Below are 24,394 nucleotides of genomic sequence, written 5' to 3'. Positions count from 1 at the left end.
GCATTGTATTTTCATTCTGCCTAGTGTCGGCTGGTTTCAGCCCTTTATCTGTTTGCTTCGCTCCTACTCTCTGTGCTCACATACACAGTAATTTAATACAGCTGATATCCCAATAAAGCTGCTCTCATTTCATGTTTTTCTGTTTCTGTTGTCAGACAACGGAACAAGTATGAAATAGTGACTAAAACAAGGCCTTTATATAATACTGTACAAACCTGTTGTAGAAAAAAGTAATAGTTCTCTCTGCAGTTGAGGTAAATAATAAAAAAAATTCAACTTAAATTAAATTGAGAATTTAAAATAATCGAAAATTTTGATTCTTTACTTCAGGTGAGGTATTCAGTAATCCTCCGCAGGAAGTCCGGACAGTAAAATTGTGTATGTGAACTGCCATTTAAAAGAAATACGAAGGGATTCAAATCAAAATGGTTAGCATTTAGCTTTAAGTAAAGCTTTAAATGCTGGTTACTGTCAGTATTATTCTGTTGAAAGATTTGGATTATTTTTTGCTTTACTGACATAAGGCACTGCACACGGAGCAGATGAAGCCCACACTGCAATTAACATTTTCCTAAATCAAATATTAGTGTTTATGGTTTTTAATTTCACAACACATTTAAGTTAAAAGTGCATATTAACCTGGTCAGTGTTAAAAGAAATAATTTGCTGGTGGCTTTCTCCCAGGTGTAAATAATTGTGCGTCACAGTGTTATTTTTTTGTCCTCAGCTGGGAAAAAGTCTTTTGTTTACATGTAGATGATGAGCTTCGGGAGAAATACCTGAAAGCCAAATGAATTGGCTTGGCGGCATAAAAGACCAGGTGCATCTGCTGGCCGGAAAATGCCATATGCAATCTCTGAGCAGCACAAACAAATGGTCATTGAGTCCAGTTCAGTGGGATTAGGCCCAGCAAATCCACTCTGCAAATTAATTACAGCTTGGATGATAGGGAGTCCAGAAGGTGCTTTGGTTGTCCAGGAGAAGGCTTAGTGGCCCTCCATGGTCGAAAAAACCCATTTACTGTCTGTATTGGCTTTCTTTAAATCGTATGACCACAATAAATCTGAAAGAAAAAAAATGTGCCACTTTATTACCACATTTCGTTAGACAACAAACTAAGCCATGGCCAATGTTTTGTAGTTTTTAAAAAAATTACCTTGGTTTATTGTGGGAAGCATTTAGAGGGCTTTACATATAAAACCATTTGAGAAAAAACGACAACTTTGCTGAAGTTTGTTGACATTTTATCTGTCGACCTGTTGAGTACAGGGATGTTTATTTGAGCCTATGTCAAGGGGGGACCAAGTCTCTCCCATTTGGGTGGAAGCAAGTGGTTGTTGTCAGATGACAGATGGTATCATACTGGAAAGCAATCTTTCTCACAACACAGATCAATACATGTAACGTGAGCTATAATGCCTCTGGTTCCCTGCCATACTGTAATATGTGGAGCTCTCCAGAGCTGTCTGTTGTCCCCATTGACATTCTGAATGAAGAACCCACTGTATTCTTTAATGATCTTCAACCAAGCCCCCCCCCCCCCTCCCCTCTGGGAGCTGAGGGTCCTAAGATGTAGTGGAGAGAGGGAGAGGTTCATCTCCTCTCAGAAGATTCATCTCTCTGCCTCTCCTCAGGATTCGGAGCTGCTTGTTCATATTTGAAGCAGTTACAGATGAGGACAGGAAATTGCTACCGACTTGAATTAGATACACACAGTGTGGGCTGCCCTGCTGTTAGTTCTGACAGTACTGATCGAAAGATATCTGTTTACTCCCCCGACTTGAGATGCATCAACACTTTGATGTAAGCCACCACCTTCTCACTGAAATTCGCATTACATCTGTCTACTAAAGGGAAATCTACCATAAATCACTTTTACTTTTGAAACAGCTGTTGAAGCCTGTCTTTCTGGGCAAAGTTTGTTGGACTTTTTTAAAATAGTTCAATTTTTGGTCATCATTTTTATGTATTACAGTGTGAAAAAAGTGAAGGGGTCTGAATACTTTCTGAAGCCGCTGTGTACAGTATACAACACAACGTAGCGCTCTCCCAGTAAGTATGACTGAAATGTTAAGTAATTACAATACAATTTAATACAATTTGATTTGCTTTTGGCCAAAGCCCAAGAAAATAATAATTAAAAATTAATAAAATAATAATTTAAGGTCCATATTTAAAAACAAGCCGCAACAAAAGTCAGTATACCCTTCACTAGTGAGATTCCATTGTTTTATGTTTTAAAAATTTTGTATGTCCACCTGTATTTTTGATGACCGATTCGATCCTCCTGGACATGGATGATACCAGTCTCGCACAAATCTGTGGAGAATTGTTCTGCTATTCTTCACAAATGATTTTGTTCAGCTGCTCCTGGCTAGAGGGGTTTTGTTGCTCTACCTTCTGCTTTAAAATAGACCTGCTAATAGGAGTGTAGAACTAGAACTAGTAGGTGTTCTATTTATGACTTTTGGGATCAGTCATGTTGGAAAATTCCTCTCCTGCCTATCTCCTTGAGACTGGGAGTCATCTTTTCATTCGGTATTTGGGGATGCAAACCTGCTTTCTTAGTGCCATCTATAAATGTCATCTCCCCTACGCATTTTGCACTCACGCAGCCCCATATCAGCACACTCCCACCTCCATGTTACATAGTTGGCACTATGAAGTCCCCGTGGTGGTCCTGGTCAGGTCCACATCAAACTTGCTGGACCCCATCTGATCCAAACACATTTATTTGGGTTTCATCTGAACAAAGAATGTGCTGCCAACATCCACTAGGCTTCTTTTCATGTTCTTTGGCAAAGAATAATTTTGAAGTTTTGTTTAGTTTTGTGAGCAGTGGTTTTCTTCGCGGACGCCGTCCACAGAGGTTGACTTCCTGCAATGTCGTTCACACTGTCTAATCTGTCACTGAAACACCAATTTCCACAGATAATCCTTGGGCCAAGTCAGAAGCACTTATTCGTCTATTTTTCAATGCAAGGTTGTGTAGTGAATCTTGCGTGGCGTCAGTTTTCAAGGACGGCCACACCACCTTCTGTTATTGGTAGTATGGCTCTTCCTCTACCTCCTAACCACTGCTGCAGCTGTGTTTCAGCTTGTGTTCAGTAGCCTACTGATGCTCTTGTACCCCGTCCCATCTTTAGGAACTCTCACAATCTGGTTTCTTACGTGTTCAGGCACTTCTTTACCACACAGAGCCCGTTTTACATTAGACAACAAATCAGTCCAAAACCCAGAAAGCTGCAGTGTTCGCAGGTTCTTTTTATAACCTTGTTCATGCAGTTATCCTCAACTGGAAATCTCAGGTGTAATCACTTTTGCTGCAGTGATAAGAGGTAAACTGACTTTTACATTTTTGAGTTTTTCAGTTTGGACTTTGGGGCCCTTATTTTCAGTGTAGTCTGTCTAACCGGTTTGTTTTTAGTTGCATGTAAGATCAAATACCCTACACTTCAACTTAAAAAATAATACGATTATAGTAAGAAGGATTTTTCTCCAAACCCCAATCTGGGTCCTTTTAAACCTGCTGATACTGAGTCTGATACAGTACTTATATTTACCTAAATTTTGATTAAATATCTATCTGATACACTTAAATAAGAGCTGTAGCTTTCTAAATCTGACACACCTTATTTTTTAAAGGCTACTTGATCCAAATACTTAAGGTCCAGGTTCAGAATTATTAAGTTGATCATCTTAACTTATTGACATGATATAAAGGAAAGTTTGACGGGAGAATGTGACTCCTGAAGCTGATGTTCTGTGACCAATTAGATCATTTTACTTAGGATGAAATCTCACTCTCTCTGATTAAACAGTGGTGTTACAGAATAGAGCTTTTCCCCTTATAGATGATTTTTGGCTGATTACAAACAAACAACCAGACAACAGACAAGTTCAAATGTGGCTGGAATCAAGTTTCTCATGAAATTAACGTTAATTAGTGACGCCTGACATGATCTGCCACTGACACCATTTATCATTTTAACTGACGAGAGTGATGGTCAGGGCTGGATAAAAATGAGAAGCTTGGATGTTTTGTACATTACACTACTCTGTGTCTAATATGAAAGAGAGAGGAGAGATGAAAGAATTGTTAGCGTCACGAGTTTAGTGTCTGAACTCAGAGTTAGTTAGTTTTCACTTGTGTATGCAGTGGAATTCTGCACTGTGGGCTGACATACAGGAGAGCCGGGCTGTCACACTACCAAGCTGTGTTGGTGAAAACACAGCAGATTACAGAAAAGAAAGGATCTGCATTTGATCTGGTTTATACTGATTCTTTGAAATATGTCTGGGTCGGCTCCAATATCGATCTTCAGGATTAGGCCGGGATATCTCTAAATCTTGCACATGCTGGCATAAGCAATTGCATGTGGAGAAAATTTTGAATTCTTAAAAAAATTAGCAGTTTTAACTGTGAGCTAAATATCTCTTGTATTATCTGACAGTCCCGTATAGGTTTTTTACCAGCCAGTTGTTTCATAGAGTGATACAAATGTACCAATCAAAACGTGTGTGTGTGTGTGTGTGTGTGTGTGTGTGTGTGTGTGTGTGTGTGTGTGTGTGTGTGTGTGTGTGTGTGTGTGTGTGTGTGTGTGTGTGTGTGTGTGTGTGTGTGTTGACTGCTAAGTATTTTACAGGTCAAGTCTAGTATGGTCAGACTTCATGTATTTTCATTTGACTAGTTTTAGGCAAACAGAGCAAACAACAAAAATATTGTAAAACATTTATGTAGGGAAAAAAAATGTTCAGAAAATATAATTGAACAGTTAAATGAATACACAAAATATGAAAACTATAGAATTTTACAGATGTGATTTTTGATGTCCCCTTTTCTTTGGGGGGTAGAATTGTGTTTGGGTGATTTTGGCTCAGTACTGTGGAACTGAGTTGTGGATTCAGACAGGATTTACATTTTTCAAAATTTGAATCATCAAGATAGATTTTTTTATTTGGGCGCATTACGTCCATATTTTTTTGTTTTTTTTTGTTTGTGTAAATGTGATTAACGTGTGATTCTTTGTTGAATTCTCAGAAAATATCTACATCATGATATATTTTTTAGAAATTTCATATAGACACTGCAATATAAAATGATCCAATTGAAGACTCTCCATATTGCCTTCTCCTAAAATGCAGCAGCAATTTGTTAATATATCCATTGCAGAAACAATACAGAGAATAAAACCGTTTGATGGCACAAATATTTTAACAATGTTCAACCTAATCAGTGGTTGACATCAAGTTTTGGTGTCAGTCCTCATGTTAAAACTATTTCTCCCTGACCTACTCCACAGTCAAGCCCCTCCCGCTCTCTCCTTTGGAAGTCCAGTCATCAGCGCCAGTGGGTGGAGCAGGTGAGCGGCAGGCCTTAGAGCTGCGGGTCCGGGCGGTGGAGGAGGAGAACCGGGCACTGCGCCGGGAGCTCAGCCGGCCACCCAGGAGCCCGTCAGCACGCCTTCCAAATGGCAGTCACCGTGGCAACCAAAGCCGAACCCATTCAGAGGAAGGCACTGGCGACAATGAGGGCCAGAAGGCTGCTGCAGTGGGAAATAGCTCAGACTGTGTGCAGCAGCCAGTGGTGGATAAATGTGAGGTGAGACAAATTTAAGGTACATTTGCCGTAACAGTTTAAAAGTTTTGCTATAATTACAAAATGTTCCATTGGTAACAGACCACTCAAAGCCTTTTTATGGGGGATGCAATATGATCTTGCAGGTAGTTTCCAGGAACCACAGTGCCAGTAGCACATTGTGAGAACATTTTCTAGGCTGGCTTTAGCCTCCTATTAGCCTAATCCTGTTGGTTTGCTGTTGGGATATGTCTCTCTGTCAAAACGCTGGATAATGTGAGAGCTTTAACACGGCCATGCTGTGATCCCCACACCGATAGTACCTCGCAGCACCACGGCAACTCACCTTTAAGCTTATTGGGACTTTTACTCGATGACTGCAACAGCCAGTGGTAGTCAGGTGTCTTGGAACAGATTTAGGATACTGGCTCAGTGCTGTGAAACAGGGTCATGGATTTTGACAGTATTTGTCAGTATTTTTTCTACAGTCCGGGCCTTGTTTCATAAGACTTTTTTGAGTATAATATGCATATACACTAGTAAGTACTGTAGCCTAACAAATTCTTTCAGATATTTGGAAGTTTAATCAGGTAATGATATATTGGCCGGTATTCGTTTTTTAAGGTAAACATAAAACATAAAGAGAGTTTTTTTTTTGTATCCTAAAATTTAGATATTAAAGAATGTGATCGAGATATGTACTGAAAGGGACGGTTAAAAAATACTTTACTTAGATTTCTTCTTGCTTATTGACGAGGATATATGCAAATACTGGTCAGCATCATCAGACTAATATCGGACCAGCCAATTTATTGGTTGGGCTCTAGTAAGTACTGCAGGTTAATCATGATATTCTGTTTTCCCTATTGTTAACAAATCCCATGTTTACAGCCAAACCAACACTGAATGTCTCCTACTAACACGTATTGTGTTTGTATCACATGCTGATACATGTCATTTCTCTGTGCCAATTGGCTTCATTGTTTCCACAAACTATTAAAAACACATCAGCGAGCCACACTGTGGCATTGCTTGACACGTTCCTTCATCACCATGAACAAACAGACTGTAGTTTATTCTGACTCAGTCCCACATACACCGTCCTGCTGCCCTAAATACTCACTAGAGCACCAAATGTGGATTAATCGGTCTCTGAAAATAGTCTCTAAGAAATGTGTTATTTCCTCTTTTTTGGGTAACATTTGTTAAGTGGCCACCTGTTTTGGGAAATAACTGAACTGATATATTTGTGAGCTTTTTTTGATTTGTGTTTTCATTTTTCGTTTTCATTTCAGTCATTTTATTTGCTCATTATTGTGAGACAAACTAACAACTGTGGTTTTGGTCTTCTCATTTGTTGACAATAATAGAACTATATAATAACACCAGACTTATCCTTTTCGCACTGGATTTTATGTAGGTGAAACTGAGGTTCCAGCTGTTAGTAAAGAAATACAGTCTGAACAGGGTGTCCCCCAGAAACTGGTTAGTGGAGGTGGTATTTGAAATCCCAGACTGTCCACACAAACTAAAAACTAACTTCAACATGATGCAGACTCTGTTGGGACAAACATGTTTCCACCTGGTGATTATCCAACTAACTTCACCATGCTGCTTGAACATTGCAGTGGTAATTTGTTTCTCACACATCAGCAGCTGATTGTGACTGATTGGGCTTTTGTGTCAACTTGTCCAAACTTTTCAGAAGTTGGACGAGCCCCTACGTTGCAATTTGCTACTTTGATTAATTACTGCAAAGCAAATGTGCAATGTGATAAATCAATCCATCACCTGCTGAGCCGATTCAGACAGATTCTGATGCACCTTGTCTCACTATCAATATGGTTACTCGATGATGTTGTAAACAATCTTTTCACCCATTAAATATATGGCCTTTGCTGTGTGATGTAGCACCACTGCTTGTTTCCCCTGAAGCAAATTGTAATATGTTCTTCTGATTAAAGGCACTCTTTCTATCAGGCAAGGCAAGGTCCCTCCACTATGAAACATGGCAAACTGCATATGTGAAAAAAGTTGTATAAGGCTTTTTGTGTCTCCAGAGGAAGCTGAGTGAAGTCTAATAAATGTCCTCAGCTGATGTCATCTGAGTCAATGTTAGTTAGGTCTGAAGACTACCAGTTTGAAAATTTAAAAACAATCAGTAGTCGGGGTGCTTTGTGGGTAATGTCGCCACCAGGTTTTGACAGTGAAGAAGAATGCGTGGAAAAAATGCTGCATCGATTTTTGATACTTTTTGTTAACTGGCCAACGCCAGTCCGACATTGTTGTACAACTGCAATAATAAATTCCTGCAGTACTGGTTCAAATGAGCAAAATGGGTTTTATAATAAAGGAATAGGAATTCATGAGACGCTTGTTTTGTGAGGGAAGCACTTAAGTAAATCATAGAGGGAAATTTATTTGATTAAAATGGGGATATGCAATCAATGCCGAGTCTCACTGTTATAGGACACAGTCAATGTCTATGTAATTTACTCACGCGAAGAACAGCTACCAGAATCAGTGAGTTAGCCTGGCAACAGAAGTTCTTTTCACTTTTAATTCATGTATTGTGAACTTTCAAATAAAGACTACATATGAATACCAGGGCTTATTACACAGAACACCATGTTAATTCCTTGACAAATAGCAGCCCTTCGTTGTCATATCCATGATTTATTTTGTTATCATATATTTTAGAACCGTATGGCCACTGAGAGAAGCAAGTGGGGTGTATACTTCTGACAACAGTGTACTAGTAGAAAGGCACAAAAGAGCAAAAAAAACCCTTAGATTTGGTAAATTGCTGTAAATTCATATCAAACCACTAAAGAAAATTTAATATGCACCCTACGCATTGGAAGGATGAAACAGCTTCATAATACATTTTCTTCTCTCTCTAGAGCTCAGACCAAGGATGCTAAAGGAAGCTTCAGGGCTGATTTTCCTTCCAACACACAGACACACACTTTCGCACTGTCAGGTTTGTGTGATTTGAGTTTAGTGCTCTGGAAAAGCATATGCCCTATGATAGTTTCTTATCACCACCCTCTACTTTCCTCCAACATCAGCTGTCACTCACAAACAGTTCTCAGCCAGGAAGTGATCAAAAGCCAGCCGACGGCAGGGAAAGCACAGCTCCTTCAGGTTTGGAAGAGGAGAAATCTAGAGAGGGCAGTCTGACTGTAGAACCCTTCCAGCAGTGCTCATCTGGAGGTTTAGCCCAGCTGCCCTGACCCCTGCCGGGAGATTACTACAGAAACTCTGAAAGGGGAAAAGAAAATACACATGGAGTTTTGACTCGTCAAGCTGGCATCGGGGAGAGACATTTGGGGCTAAAGCTGTAGCCATAACCCAGGGCTGTGAGGGAGAAGTCCAGCATAATTAATGGCAGCGAAAGGAAAGGGATTCTTCTACAGACACAATTTTCAACTCCCGTCCGTCAGTCATACATGGTGAAATCCTTCACTAAGGAGGGAGAAAGACCATTTTTTTGACAGGTTCCAAAAGACCACAATGCAATGCTGCAACGTTGCCTGAAAGCCATGTTACAGCAATCAAGGATGTAACTTGGTTTAATAATGGCATTATATTATAATTATAGAATTACATATGTTTATATTATTTAGAAAATAACAACAAATAACAAATTATCAATAATGATAAATCAACAATGCAAAACCACAAAACAAATCCCGTAGACTGTCAACACTTAGGATTCATTTATAAAAATGCAGAGTTTCAATAAAGCGACCTTTATCAGGCGTTTCACACGACTAATTACAATCAGTCTGTATATAAGTACATACAACCATGCACCCACAAAAGAAATCAGCCAGTCCAAGGGACTAAGAAATGAGCATTCAAGAAGAACCTGGGAGGAGGTAGGGAAATGAATTGATGAGGCCTAACATTTGGTCACAACAGTGAGAAATATAGTTCACAATAAACTTTACATGAATGATAGGGATGATAGGTAAATGGAGTAAATCGAAAATACCTCATAAATATACTCAAAAATAAAACAATTAAATGTTACACTGAACACGACCATCAATAAAGACATAAGTCGGTGCACATAAATACACTCAACAAACACTTTATTAGGAACACAATACTAATAGTGGGTAGGGCCTCCCTCTGCTCTCAGCCTCTTCAGAACAGTTCTTCATGAAATTGGGTTCTACGAGATTTTGGAAACTTTCCTCTGAGATTCTGCTCCATGTTGACATGATTGCATCTCATCATTTCCGCAGATTTGTCAGCTGCACATTCATGCTGACAGTCTCCCAAAGGTGTTCTACCGGGTTCAGATCTGGTGACTGGGGAGGCCAGTTGCATTGGAAAAAGTGAACATTCAACAAAAAGTTTTTGACATAACTGTCCTTTCATTCCTTAAGGTTCAACTTTGTATCTTCTACAGTGCATGCACAATTTTGCAGTGGAGTGAACTAGCATAATGGTCATTACCAGTGCAGTCATTTTTGTTTTCACTTTCAACTAAATAGTTCATATAATTGCTATGATATTGATAATGAAAATACAAACTAGGTTGTAAAAAGTGAATTGAATGTTCCTTCAAACCTCTCAAATGGATTTTTCTCAACTATTTTCTTACTTTAGTGAATCAACAACCACCAGGCAGAAATGGATTGTTGTCTAAAAGGTTTGTCATCATAGCTGAGCTACACAGGGTTTCATGCCTGGGGTAAACAATACTGAAGAATGTGTGGCTGCAAGGCAATGGACCATAAGCAGTTGACTTGATTTTACTGTGGTTGATTACTATTCCGACCTTGATACTTTGATGTATAAGTTAATGAATGTTCCACTGTAAGATTTGCTATAAACAGTTGCAAATAAAACAGTGCTTTGTGCTCTATATCCACAAATGACGTGTTTTCTTTCTTTTTTGGTAGTTCTACTCAGGAGGTTCAAATCTGTCAATATGTTTCTAGAAGATGCAGAATGGATTTCTCTTTCTCTCTTTTCAATACATTCCTTCTAATCCTTCACTCATTTTCCTCCACAGACCATCCACGTGGCCATCGTCTGTGCAGGTTACAATGCAAGTCGAGATGTGGTGACGCTGGTTAAATCAGTCCTTTTCCACAGGTACAGCAACGCTCTCTTTTTCTTCTTACCCTTCTCACACCAACCCTGTCTCATAGAAATTACAGTTATATACAACTAATTTGCAACAGCAAATAAGTTTTGAAGGTAATACCACCAAGATTCTGTTCTGATTCTTGTAGCATACTGAGTAATTGCTGTCAATCAATATCTGGAAATCGTTTTGTCAATACTGAATGTGTACAAAGTTCGCTGACAACATAAATATCCACTAAGCATTATTAAACTATTTTTATGGTTATTTTTAGGCACTGGCAAGGTTGTAGGCTTAGTTTCAGCAGTGGGGGCACACAATGAAATTTGAAAAAAGGAAAAGAAATCCTATGTAAACCTCTACTGGATCATCTGTGTCCAATTCTTGCATATTATCTAATTAAAAATACCAATTCAGCTTTTTTTTTTTTTTTTTTTGAACCCAAAAAAATGCAGAGGTAGCAAGGTAATTCTTTCAGACCAGAGTAGTGTCTGCTGGTCTTCTCTTTGGTCTCCACACGATCCCAACCACCTACAGCACCAAGGTAGGCTGTATGTAGCCTGTGAGCCCAAACCCAGGGCAAAAAAGTCTGAAAAGCACTCTCCGCTCCTGTCGCTGCTGCACGGTAAGCTACCTGCGCACAGCACTGGCAGCTCACGGTGAAGGTTAGCGAAAGATCACGGTCTTTGGTTTGATATTGAACACGTCTGCAGTGACTTTACGCACAGGACACTACTAATTGAAAGTGCTTTTGTTGCCTAAATTTAACCACTTAACTGAATCCGAATGACTCTGGTGTTACTCTCAGCACTTCAGCATAAAGAAACAACATGTGGCTGAAGCAGAACCACTCTAAAAAAAATCAGCAAACCTGTTAAACGTGATTAATAAGGTCTCCTGTTTGACCTGAAGGATGGAACAGACAAGCCTCCACTCCAGTTGATGCGACAGCACTTAATTGTTAAACAGTGTGAAAAATCACTTGATATTCAGTACGTGCCATTAGTCTTATGTAAACATGAATAATGAAGGGTTTATTATGTGTTGACGATGGAGGATGTCAGTTTGGATTCAGCATCGCAATTTCTAACAGCACTACTTGTTAATTAGCTCCAGAGTTGCAGGTGAATTAATCATAAGTGCAATTATAATTTCATTTTATAGTTATAGAAACTTAGCTTTGAATCCCGCTGGCAGACAAATTTTCAGACTGTCATTTCTTTTCTTTTTTTATGACCAGAGATAGTTAAGCAGCAAAGTACCTGTTTCTGTTGTTTTATCCTGGTTGAAGTAGCATCAAATTTCTCTCGGATTAAAGGGATTCTCCCTGTTAGAACCAGGGGGTCTCTAAACAAAATCAGGCTCTAACAACTGTTGTGCTTATTTATAAACATTATATTTTGATTATGCTTGAGTGTCTGAATGGTTTCAAATAACCATCAAAATCCAACTTGCTCTTGCCAATAAGTGAGCATTTAACTCCAAAGCAACTGAACTAAGCAGAGCTTATTCCCTCCAATGATATCGTCGTCCTACTTGGTGCTGCTAAAAATCATATGAAAACACTGTCCGTATAACTTCAACTCAGCCCTCATAATCCTCAAATTCAGACTTTGCCTTTAGTATGAAAAAGTAATCGAGCCTGTACATTATGGTGCGAACAGGCAGCTAATGCAGCATGACTTTTCATGGTCCACATTTGTCAAAAGGTAAATAAATATAGATGCCCTGCCCCAAAACAAAAAAAGAAGATAAAAGGAATATATGGAATTTTTAAAATGCCTACATAAAAACAAATCAAACATAGACATGAAGTGAACTACAACACACATTGTTACATATATTTCCTTTTTATGAATGCAAATTAAATGAAAACACTTGGTAAATGGACAACAAAGTGAATTACAAATGTTACTAAATGTACAGTTTTCTAGTTACAGTGTGAAAATGAGTTTTGAAATGTTGATTAAATGTATCTGAAACACTGAAATAACAATTGTAGTGTACTGGCTTATACAGCTCAATTTCCAGTTATCAAATCCATGATCCACTCTTGTATACAATTAATAACATTTTTTGACAAAACTGAGACACAGAATGTCCCACCAACATGGTTGTTGTATTCATTCATATACATTATTTGAGACATATTGAAAGGCTTTAGAGGCCTTCAGATGCAACCAAAAGATCAAAACAAGTTAGAAATGTATATAACTTTTGTTTTTCATAAAAATCTATCCTAGAACATGTTTAGATTCCAAATTCAGCTTTTCCTGTAATTCTGAAAATAAGCCATGTAGTCACTCTGCCAAAAGACTGGAAGTTAAGGGAGTCGAGCACAAACAGCCTGGGTTTAGGTTCAATCCCAAGATTAGGTTTCCGAAAGTGTAAATCAAGTATGATGCCTATCTAAAGTATGAATCTTGCAGTGGTGCAGAGTTTACAGATTTCCCCCTAATTCATCAGAACACGGGTGATGATTTGGACAAAAAGGGCGTTTTTTTTTTTGTTGAGGACAGGTCACCAGCAGCATAGTTAATGTGCCAACTCCTGCAGGCTGTGTTTAATCAGAGGGGATGTTTAAATGTTGACTCACTGTTGTATTGCACCTAAGTGACAAATATGTGAGCAGAAAGGCGCCTGAGAGGTCAGCCTGTTGGACTGCCATCTGGTAGTGTGGGGCATCCTGCTGAATGCTTGAAAGGATGGGAAGGGACATGGGACATTCATTGTCACACACAGGCTGACCCTACGACAAGATGAGCAGCTTTTATCGAATAGTCCATCCAGCTGTATTTCTTCCCTATAACGACGATTTGTAATGCAATATTGAATATGCTATAAATTCCCTGTGAAATTAAATTTAAATGATGCAGTACTGATATACCATTCTTTTTAGTTACCATACTGTCAGTTAATTTCTAGCAGCGGTATGTTGTTTAGCCTGCACTATAAATCATATATTTGCCATCAGTTCATTTGTGTGACTGATGCTGTTCCATCTGAAAGATGGCCTCTTTCTGCTGTATTCAGTCAGACTGCCGGGCTTCTCCTCATTCTGATATATCCCACAGCAGCTGTATGTGTCCTGTGTCTTTGGTAATCCAATACTGTCCTCAGTAGAAAAACCTCTGGGGGGTAGATCGGGGCGAATAGTGGGATGTACAAAGTGTCTGATTTTGGCACCATAGGCCACACTTCACATCTCATCAGTCAGAAGTCAAGAGTTGTTTCTTTTAACCATAACTACCATGTTTTCCTACCTTCCCTACCTGTACGGCCAATGGGGCGCCAGATCAGCAACCATTTTTTGGGGGTTTTTTTTGTTTGTGTTGTTTTCTTTAGCTTTCTCCTTCAATTCACAAATTGGAATGGATGAAAAGAAACAGAAAGTTATCAATAACAGCATACCTACTGTGGGATCAGATTTATAGACATACTAGGTAAGTCATTACAGAAATAGTTGCTTATTAATGTTGCTGCAGGGAAGTTTCCCCAGCCACACTACAGTGTTAGACTAAAAACATCTTTGAGTGGTTTTCATGGCTGGAAAATCGCTTATTGTAAATGGAAGGCCAAACAAAGAAAAAAGTGAGTCTTGTAATTCTTCATATAAAGCACAACATACATATTTGGTTTTCAACATCTTTAATAGAAAAAAAAAAAGCATTACACACAGGATACGCACTGATACTGACATTATCAAGAGAACATCATCCAAACTGCATTATGTGCGTCAGTGTTTCTGCTATGAGTTGCATTTATTCAGTCATGATGAGCTGATGACTCAAGTCATCACTCAAATTCCTGATATTACTGCCTTATTTATGACATCTATGTTTGCCATCCTTCTGTCACCTGAATGGCATTATTACAGGAGCTCCGTTCAGTTAGGTCTATTTGCTGTGGTGACCTAATGTCAGTTACTGCTGCTACTAGCTCAGTAATTCCTGTGCTTCATTAGAATTACAATAAACGAAAAGTGTTGACATTTCTATTCAGAGATAACCAACACAACCAAAAAGTGGCTCAACACAGTTTTTTATAAACCAGATTTACACATTATTGGCTCTCTGTTGGCTCTCTCTTAAAACAACTATGAAAAGAGGCTAAACAAACACAAAGAGATGCAAAACTACTACAACAAGATGTGGGCATGTCATTTGTCATTGTTTTCTGGGTCTTACAGTCTGGTTGTCTTGCTCCTATGTAGGGTGGTGGTGGTGGTGGTGGTGGGGGGGCTTCAGATGTCTTACCTCAGGGGCCAATTGTCTCATAAACCATCTGTGGTGTGTACACACAGAGAATGGTAAATGAAGTAACATTTGTAAATCTTAAATTGTACACAATACTAGTAGATCCCAGTCCCACAAGAGGAGCTGTTTATGTTACATGTTGTAGACAAGTTGCATTCAGATCAGCATCTGAGGTTGATGTATCATAACAACACATAACAGTCTCATGACAGACTGTTATGAGATTAATATGCAGTATCCTGACTTTTGATATTGGAATTAGTATTGGGAGAGAACAAGTTGGATCAATGCATCCCTACTCTATAGGTATAAAATAAAATTCAGATATGCCTTATTGGCATGGAAGGTTCAAAAACATTGTTGCCAAAGCATCAAAATACAATTTCGCCAAGTACTCAATAACAGAAAAAAAGAACAGTAGAATAATCTCTCTCTCTGTCTCTCTCTCTGTCTCTCTCTCTCTCTGTCGGCCGCCCACCCAGAGTCGGGTTCTGCTCAAGGTTTCTACCTGTTAAAAGGGCTCTTTCCTTGCCGCCGTCACAAAGTGCTTGCTGTTGAGGGGAAATTTGGGTCTCTGTAAATATAACTATAACGAGTACGGTCTAGACCTGCTAGCACTCTGCTCTATATTAAAACTGCCTTGAGATAACTTCAATCAATCAATAAATATAAAATATATACCTATATAAATAAAATTAAATTGACTACTATACACACAGTGGAAGTAACTTCCTCTGTGCATTGAGGTAAATGCTCAAATTCAGGACAGTCCTTCACTCCTGTCTAAGTCAATGGGAGCACAATTAGTCTGAATCTCTGCTCACTCTGAAAGGCTTGAAGTCTTAATGAAACAAGTTAACAATATTGCATTATGAAGATTGGGTTATTAGATTATCACAGGCTCAGGCCTGATGATCAGGATGTACTTATCAACATAATCCCAAGCATCCAGTATGTGGTGTGAGGACCCTTTCTATTTGTACTACTGTAGCTTACAGCTTGTGTGAAAACACAGATTTGAAACATTTTGACAGCTACTAGCCTCCAGTACTTCTTGAGCAAGTGCAGCTGACACATTCATTCCCAAAGTCATTCAGCACATGAACCCCGTGGGGTTCTCACATCCTCAGTTCAGTCTCACTATCTTTTGACCTGATTTGAATGTCCTGAATACCTATTTTGCACATTTTACGTCCTCCTGTGTGTGTTCTGATGTACAGAATGTACGGTCTTCTTTGGTTGAAGCTTTGGCCATCCTCCTTGCATCCTCAAATTAGGTATAGTATCAAAGCTGACTAACAATCTCTACTCGAGGCCCAATTACTTGCTTGTTCTGGGGCTTTCAATCATATCACACGGTCCACATGAGCAAATGGAACTTTAAATGTACGGTTAGGGTTTTGTCCAGAAGTTCCTGTGAAAATACAGGATACATGTGCATGTGATTTATTCATTGAGAACAGGTTGCTTCCTAAAAATGGAGACAAAAAGAGTGGCCAGAAATGGGAGTAGATTGGAATATGTGTGGCCATCATTCTTGGTATCCACCAATTTTACAAGTCAAGAACATCTTTAAAATTTTCAATACTATGGCCAATAATATACAAGTTTTGGAACTCATACTAAAACTACAAGAACTTTCCTCTTTTAATAAAGATGCTTAAGTTCTTAACTGTGAAATGCTGTCTGAAGACAAACGGCTATAGAAGAATTTGGCCCAAATAAAGCACAGTGTAAAACTGGTAAAATTGTAATTTTAATCAGGACCTATCTGACCACAGAATCGGTAATTAAAACTACAAATCTGACCAGGCATTTCATTGCAGCTTCCGTACTTTTAATAGTTAATAGTTTTTGATAGTCAGTGAATTATGTCATCTGAGGCTCAGGAGGAGCTTTCTCAAGTCTGAGTAAATGACTACATATTTTTAACAGAAAGCCTGTGTTACAAACTTGGGGATGGAGTTGGACAGATGTGGGCATTAACCAGGCAGGGAGGGTTTAACACAAGATGTCATGAAGTTGTGTAAATGGTATCAGAGCATGACCCATTTTAGCTCTTGCTGCATGGTTTTGGACCTTTTGACCATTATTTTTTTTTTTTTTTTAAATCTATCTCTTGAAAGTCTTCCAGTTTTATTGAAGTGCAATACAAAACAACTAGAGTACTCTTGCAAATGAAAAATCTGGATTTATCCTATTTATTTCTTGTCAACAAATGCAGCCCAAAACCAACAATATGTTGATCTGGCTCAGTATTTTCTGACTTCCCTAATCTGACTGTGGCTCTCAGCTCCAAGCCCATTGGTTACTACTGAAGACATAAAATATTTAAAAAAAAAAAAAAACAGCTCAAAAATATATAGTTTCATGTTTTTTGAAAGACTCTGTAATTTCACTAAACAGCTGGTCGCTGTGTACCATTACTCAAACAGGAGGAAATAGTGCATTCGTTGGGGACTATTTCCAGCAGTGGATTAATCCACATTTGGTGCTCTAGTGAGTATTTGGGGCAGCAGGATGGTGTATGTGGTATTAAGTCAAAATAAACTACAATTTGTGTGTTCGTAATGAATGAACTTGTCAACCCGTGCAACAGTGTGGCTCATTGATGCATTTGTAATAGTTTTTGGACAACAATGGAGCTCTATGGCACAGAGGAGTAAGATATCAGGCTTTGGATACACACACAACCTTTTTAGTAGGATACAGTCATTGTGGGTTTGGCTCTGCACATAGGATTTATTGATGATTCATTGAATCATCAATAAATCGTTGACACCGATTTTTTTTTTTTTTTAAGCTGGACCGCGACAACAGGCCCAGCCCTATAAATGCGATGTCCGTGACTGACTGACTGAGTGCCTGATAAAGTTACACCATTGGTCAACCAGATGCAGTGTGTATGAGTGCTGACATTACACCCTTGGCTGGCCAGCCGAGTGTCGGAGTTTCCTCATTGGCCATTGCTTTTTCAAAATGAATTGGTGCAAACAGTTTGTATTGCGTCATCAGGGGGTCATTTACAGGCAGTGTTGCCAACTTGGTGCCCTCGTCGCTAGACTTACCAACTCCTCACACCTTTAAGCGACAAAAGCATCTAGCAATAAATCTAGCAACTTTTTGGACAAACCTTATCAACTTTCCGCAGAAGAGACTTGCCAGTATTGCCCCACAAGTATGAGGTCGGGCTCTCCCTCCGCAGGCACACCTCTCCTGTGTCTCATTCAACTGCATAGACGTGAATGAGCTTCTAACTTTCTCTCGGATTCATCATTTTACAAGTAAATGGAGCCAGCACAGCCGTTGTCTTTAACTTATGTCTATGGTGATTTTTGTCAAACAACGTCGTGGTTATAAAATCAGAATTTTAGCTGTGCAGAGCAGCAGCTTGGAAATGGCTTGGACGTGACTGCTGGTTTACACGTCATCTTAATGGGCCACATTTCAGTCACTATTTCATACTTGTTCCATTGTCTGACAAAAGAACCAGAAAACATGTAAATGAGAGCAGCTTTATTGGGAATCTGGCTGTATTAAATTACTGTATATGTGAGCACAGACAGTAGGAGAGAAGAAAATAAAGAGCGGTCCAGCCATAGACTAGGTTTTGACCTAGTCTTGTTATTTTGACAAAACTTGAAGAGATTATGCATTTTCACATTAGGGTTGCTCAGTTCCTGGATTTTAACAAATTTTTTTGTGTCTTAGCAAAAATAAATAAAAAAAATCTTGATGTATTGATCTGCTGAAACACAGATTATTAGTAGTTATTCAGTAATATTTAATAATGCAAAATGACAGCAAGTTGTATGGGTATAGCCTAACTATGATGACTTACAGTAATTTCTAAATTACTTTATTAATGTAAGTGTCACAACCTGGCTCAAAATTGTGTGACAAAAGAGGGACACCACACATAGTCTGTAAATAATTCTAAATGTTTTCATTAAGTAAATTACATAAATACAATAGAGTGCCTGTCAGCAGGTCAGTATGTATGCAATGTCTGTGTGAGTGAGTGGTGAGGATTGTGTGTATGAATGTGAAACACAGAGTACACACAGATGACTATATCAGTCAATAGGCCAGGGGATGAGAGAGTGAACGGATCTTTCAGGTCTAATTCATAGCCTCCTGAGCCCAGCCTACTCAGGTGTGTTACATCTCTGACAAGGTCTCAGCTTCTACCATCAATTACCTGGAAAAAAAAAGGGAAAAACACCACCCCACAAGAGGTTAAGTGACAGGGACACCCCACCAGTCAGTTAGAACAGAAGAAGCCTTTCGGATTAGAGGTGAAATGTCTTCAAAAACCTCAAGCAAGTCCCGTTGCCTAAGTATAGCACTTAGATTGTGTGACTCCAGTTCATCCATGACCTGGATGACTGAGAAGCTTCACGAACATACAGCCAACAAGGAAGGACAATACATAACAGGACGTAAAGACATAACATTATCTTTGCCTGTAATGTGCCGGATGTCCAAGTTGTAAGGCTGAAAAAACACCATGAATTAACATCAACATGATGTGAAAATGTCAGAATAAGCCAAAAGGCTAACTTTTGTCTGCAGGCTCTGGACAAGTTGATGTTGTTTTTCAGAATGGTTTTCCTTTCCAGTCGATCCAGACATTGTTTAACTAAAATTCACAGTTTTCCTGAAGTTAAAAAACTTAAAAAATGTAATTGGAGTTGGTGGAGGACTCCCAGTGTGAATGTGTTTAAGTCTAGGAAATATCTAGTAGGATGTTTCTGTGAAAGAACACCAAACTTATTCAACCTTTTGTGTGTGTGTGTGTGTGTGTGTGTGTGTGTGTGTGTGTGTGTGTGTGTGTGTGTGTGTGTGTGTGTGTGTGTGTTTGTGTTTGTGTGTGTGTTTGTGTGTGTGGTTGTGTTTGTGGTTGTGTTTGTTTGTGGTTGTGTCCACAGGCGGAACCCCTTACATTTCCATTTCATCACAGACTCCATTGCTCAGCAGATCCTGTCCTCTCTTTTCCATACCTGGATGGTTCCTGCCGTCAGGGTTGACTTCTATGACGCAGATGAGCTGAAGGTGAGGAACAGCAACCCCTCTTCACCTTAATAACTCCCAGGCTCAACCAGAAATGCTCAGAGCTGCATTTAGTTTCACTTACTATTCCGTAGTACTTGAAGATCTGGCTGCTACATGCTTTATTTCTTCTGAAGAGTTATGAGCTCTGTAAACCATCTTTAAGTGTGATGTTATATAAACTACACATTTTTAAATTTCAGTCCATTTAACAGCAAATGATCCCAACCCTGCATTGATTTGTTTCAGTCTGAGGTGTCATGGATCCCTAATAAACATTATTCTGGGATCTACGGTCTGATGAAGCTGGTGCTCACCAAGACGTTGCCTTCCGATCTGCAGAGAGTCATCGTTCTGGACACAGATATTACCTTTGCCACTGATATCGCTGAACTTTGGGCTGTCTTCCACAAGTTCAAAGGTAACCCAGCTCCTGTTTTCTAACAGTGCAAGTTGACTATATATATACATGATTATTTACCAACAATTTGACCAGTATGGCTGTGTAAAGGCGGTTTTGTTTTGAAACTGATGATGGTAATTTTGTGCTGGTAGTCAGTGTTTTTCAACAATTATTTAAGCAAATTACACTTTGCCATTCAAGTGAATGGGAAATTGGTCTCAGACTTCTGGACCCGACTGTAGATCTCTACTAGACACTTAGCCTCACCTGTGTCACATTCTGCGGCCACTCTGTCCAATGTGTGAATGTGCACCAGCCATCTGAGTGTATCAGTGTCTTTTTGTCTTTTTTCACTTTCTATAGGGGACCTTATCTACTTTTTTTCTCGACTAACTTGTGTTTCTGAAGCCTGGAATTCACTTATAAATGTACATACAGCTCAATCTGTAAGTGTTAGGGCAGTTTTGTTTTGGCTATGTACTCCTGCACATAGGAATTGAAATTAAAGTTTTAAAGTGTTGAATTAGCAACTTTCATTTGAGGGTGTAAAAGGAAAAAGAGAAGCACAATGGTCATCAAAACCACTGAAACTATAAACAGTTCAAATAAGGCAACCGTTTTGTCAACAATAGCAACCATAAACTGTTTTCTGCTTGAAGGCCTGTCAGCCACTATTTTCTAGCCCTGTTAAGTCAACAAATCCCATTTTTCAATAGGGCGAGGGATAGTCTTGCCAAGCTGAGCCGTGAGCGACCAGAACTACTCAAACTGTGCTGGCATGGTGTAAGTGTTATTCCACAGCATATCTGGTTTGCCATTGGAAAACTTATAATGTCAAACAGCAGGAATTGTTGGGCCGGCGTTAGCAGCAACTTCACACAGCTCTGAATCACAGAGATTCCATCAAGAGCTACATAAGAATGGAGAGCTAAACACAGAGAGACTAGCTTTCTCGCTAGTCACCAACACAGACATGTGTTGAGCCAATAGGGTAAGACGCAGCTTTGGTTTTAGGGGAGGAGACCAGCTGCTGCCAGGCAGGACCACGGCAGCACAGGATGCAGCGGAAACTCATGTGATCACGGCGCAGAGGGATTAGAGCCAACTTAACCGACCCATGGAGAAACTGTAAAACTGATGCCATCTTAAAGTGAACTGCAGCTTTACTGTTGCTCGCTCATAGCAGTTTAAAGTAGCTGTATGGTTGTTAAACCGGCGAAAAGCACCGAACTGATTAGTTGGTTAATCTTGTAGCCAGACGACAGAAAATTAACTGATAACAATTCTGGTAACTGATATTCATGTAAAGTATAAATGACGAACAGCTGATACTTAGAGCCTCACAAATATGAATATTTGCTCCTTTTCAGTGCTATACATGTATATATTTTAATACACATGCTTGTAAGTCTTTTTATTGACGGTTGGTCAAACAAAACCAACGGACCAGACATCGGTTTGGGCTCTGGTAATTTTTTATCAGCACCTGTCATTATTTTTGTATATTTCATAGACCACCTAATGATTTTATTCTTTGGAATTATAAACTATAAAATAATCAATATAAATGTTAGTTGCAGCTCTGTAATTTTGTAGGAGCTTCCCCTGATGCCAACACAGACTCAGAATAAAGTTCTGTCAGAGCAGCTGTGTGCCTAGAGGTAGGCCTGTCGATCTTCTGTAATCCCTTCTCTCCCCACTCGTTCTCCAACAATGGCTGATTCATCACTTGTGGCGAAAATCACTACCATGACTCACCACGTAGGTTTGCTGTCGTTGAATCAATATGTGGTTGGGATCAGCCGGATAGAAGCTGTGTGTTATACAGTTGGTGTTCATATAATGAGTCTGGAGGAGTAGCTCAGCATCTTTTCACGAAGTACAGTGTGCGTGTGTGGTACATGACACTTTAAAAGATAGGCCTGCAGCTATTTGCTGTTTGAATTCATACTTGCATTAAATGGTAGGATATACTTTGATAAAGATAGTTGTGACCAAATACATCTACCAACACCTCCAAAGCTGACTAATAAATACCTTTTGTGTTTGTTTGTTTGTTTGTTTAATCCTTACACAAACAGAAAGGTAAAAACTTTTTTTCTTTTAGGGGTAGTTATGTCCTAGAGGTATTTCTTGAGGAACATAAGTCTGTCCATCTGCTCAGCACTTCCATGCAGTGTTTCTGGCTATGAAGCAGGTTGTCAGATACAGTCAGTGAATACTGGTTTTGGTCTCTGAATAGGCATAATGCCAACCTCACTGTGAGTGTCTGGGAAGACTCTGCCAACAAGTAGCGTGGACCTCTCCCCACAAACAAAAATTAAACACATAAAATAAGTTCAGTTTTACAGATGATGTGGCTCTTTAGAAAATCCGAACCCTGTTCTTGAATTGTGACCAGACTGGGCTTTATTGTGTCTTTTTTGGTGAGGTTGTGAGTTTCTTTTTAAATGACATCAGCTGCGTCTGTTGAAGTTACCATGATGACAAATACTCGTTACAATCAAATTACAAAAGTCAGATCTTTGTTCATTATCATGAACAAATATATGAATGTCCATTCTTTATCATCCATCCCAGATGACATGAAGGGCCAAGGGGTGACTAAATGAATGAATGAATGAATGACTGTATAGAAACGGGGATGTGTGAAAATTGTAAAAGTAGAGCTTGAGAGAGATCAAATTCTGGCTAATTCCACACCTCTGCACACCTGGCAACTATGTAAAGTGGGCATGATTGTCAAATTGTCTGTTTCAGAAATTTAAGCTGCCAGAATGCTTAATCAGAACTGCTTGTTTGATGTTCAAAGAGCTTCAGAAGTTCCCTCCTTCCACACCTTTCCCACATCAGGCCTAGGGATGGTTGCATCCGAGAATTTCTATAACTTTCTGAATCCAACAAAACAAATGCAACGCTGAGTGCCTTCCAGGAGAGACTGTCTGAACACGTGTGCCGTTATTTTCGTATGTAAACAATCTCACCCCTCGACCCTCTCTATGACAGCCAGCTTTTCACTCTGTCTTCCAGTGTGGCTGATGAAAACAGCCATAAACACTTTCAACATGCTCTGACAACATCTCGTACAAGCTAGCTTTGTTCCACGATAAACGTGGCATGTACAAATAGTGGTGGACACAGCCCCAACAGATTATTCCATTAGAAGAGGGGTTTCAGATGCTGTTAGTCAATCCGACAAGCACTTCTTTTAAAAAGTCAGACCTTAATAGTATCCTGTCCTCTATTCTTAATAGAGGACGGGCAGGAGGTGTGGAGGCGTTAGGACACCTTCCTGTGAGTTTATCCCTGGGAGGTAGGGAAGGGAAGCGAAAGGAAAGATTGAGGAAGGCACATAGGTAGGAGGAGGGAAGGAGGCGCTGATGAGTCACCTCAAAGATTTATGGTTAGTGCCGTCCTATAGCGCAGCACAGCCAGCAGGGGTTTGGATCAATCTTAATTAACAGTTGACTCAAATGTAGCACCACTGCCACCCACTCCTTTTCCTGTTCAGTCTTGCTGAACTGTCTATCCCCATTATGTTTAAGGCATTACAACCATCCACTAAGACACACTCAATAAATGTTACTCAGGCTTTAGCTTTCTTCAAATTACCAGCTGATACGCTGATGCTGATGAGCTTATAAAAACGAGAAGAGAGCTGATACAGTGCCACGATTCAGTCAGCACAGTTCTTATTTTATCTGGTCATTAACTTTACCAGCCTCATATAGGCCACCAGTACATGAGGGATGATAAAATGTTAATCTATACAAAGTAGGCATGTATTAATACATGTCATAATGGAGTTTACATACAGTAACTGCATGGGATTAGGTAGGACCCATTTTACAAAGATATTTGAGACAGTTCTTTAGTGTTAGGCCAGTCTTAATTTGGCTCTTAGATTAGTCTAATGGAAGTTAGACAGTTCCATAAAAATAAAGTCATCCTACAAAAGCCATCCTACCCTCTGGAAAACTCTAAACTTCCACACTAAC

General features: G+C 39.3%; 1 protein-coding gene across 2 annotated transcripts in view; it reads left to right on the top strand.

Moving 5' to 3' along the window:
• large1 (LARGE xylosyl- and glucuronyltransferase 1) overlaps nt 1-24,394 on the top strand; it is a 112,872-nt gene that overhangs the window by 38,244 nt on the left and 50,234 nt on the right. For both annotated transcript variants that reach the window (XM_040150637.1, XM_040150628.1), the window contains 4 exons: nt 5,304-5,602; nt 10,611-10,693; nt 19,873-19,996; nt 20,243-20,414. In XM_040150637.1, coding sequence (XP_040006571.1) covers nt 5,304-5,602; nt 10,611-10,693; nt 19,873-19,996; nt 20,243-20,414 — 678 coding nt within the window. The remainder of the gene's footprint in view (nt 1-5,303; nt 5,603-10,610; nt 10,694-19,872; nt 19,997-20,242; nt 20,415-24,394) is intronic.

Source organism: Xiphias gladius, chromosome 2 (genome assembly GCF_016859285.1).
Source record: "Xiphias gladius isolate SHS-SW01 ecotype Sanya breed wild chromosome 2, ASM1685928v1, whole genome shotgun sequence".
NCBI lineage: Eukaryota > Metazoa > Chordata > Actinopteri > Istiophoriformes > Xiphiidae > Xiphias > Xiphias gladius.
The sequence above is the reverse complement of the archived record's forward strand: the minus strand, read 5'-3'. Positions and strand labels throughout refer to the sequence as shown.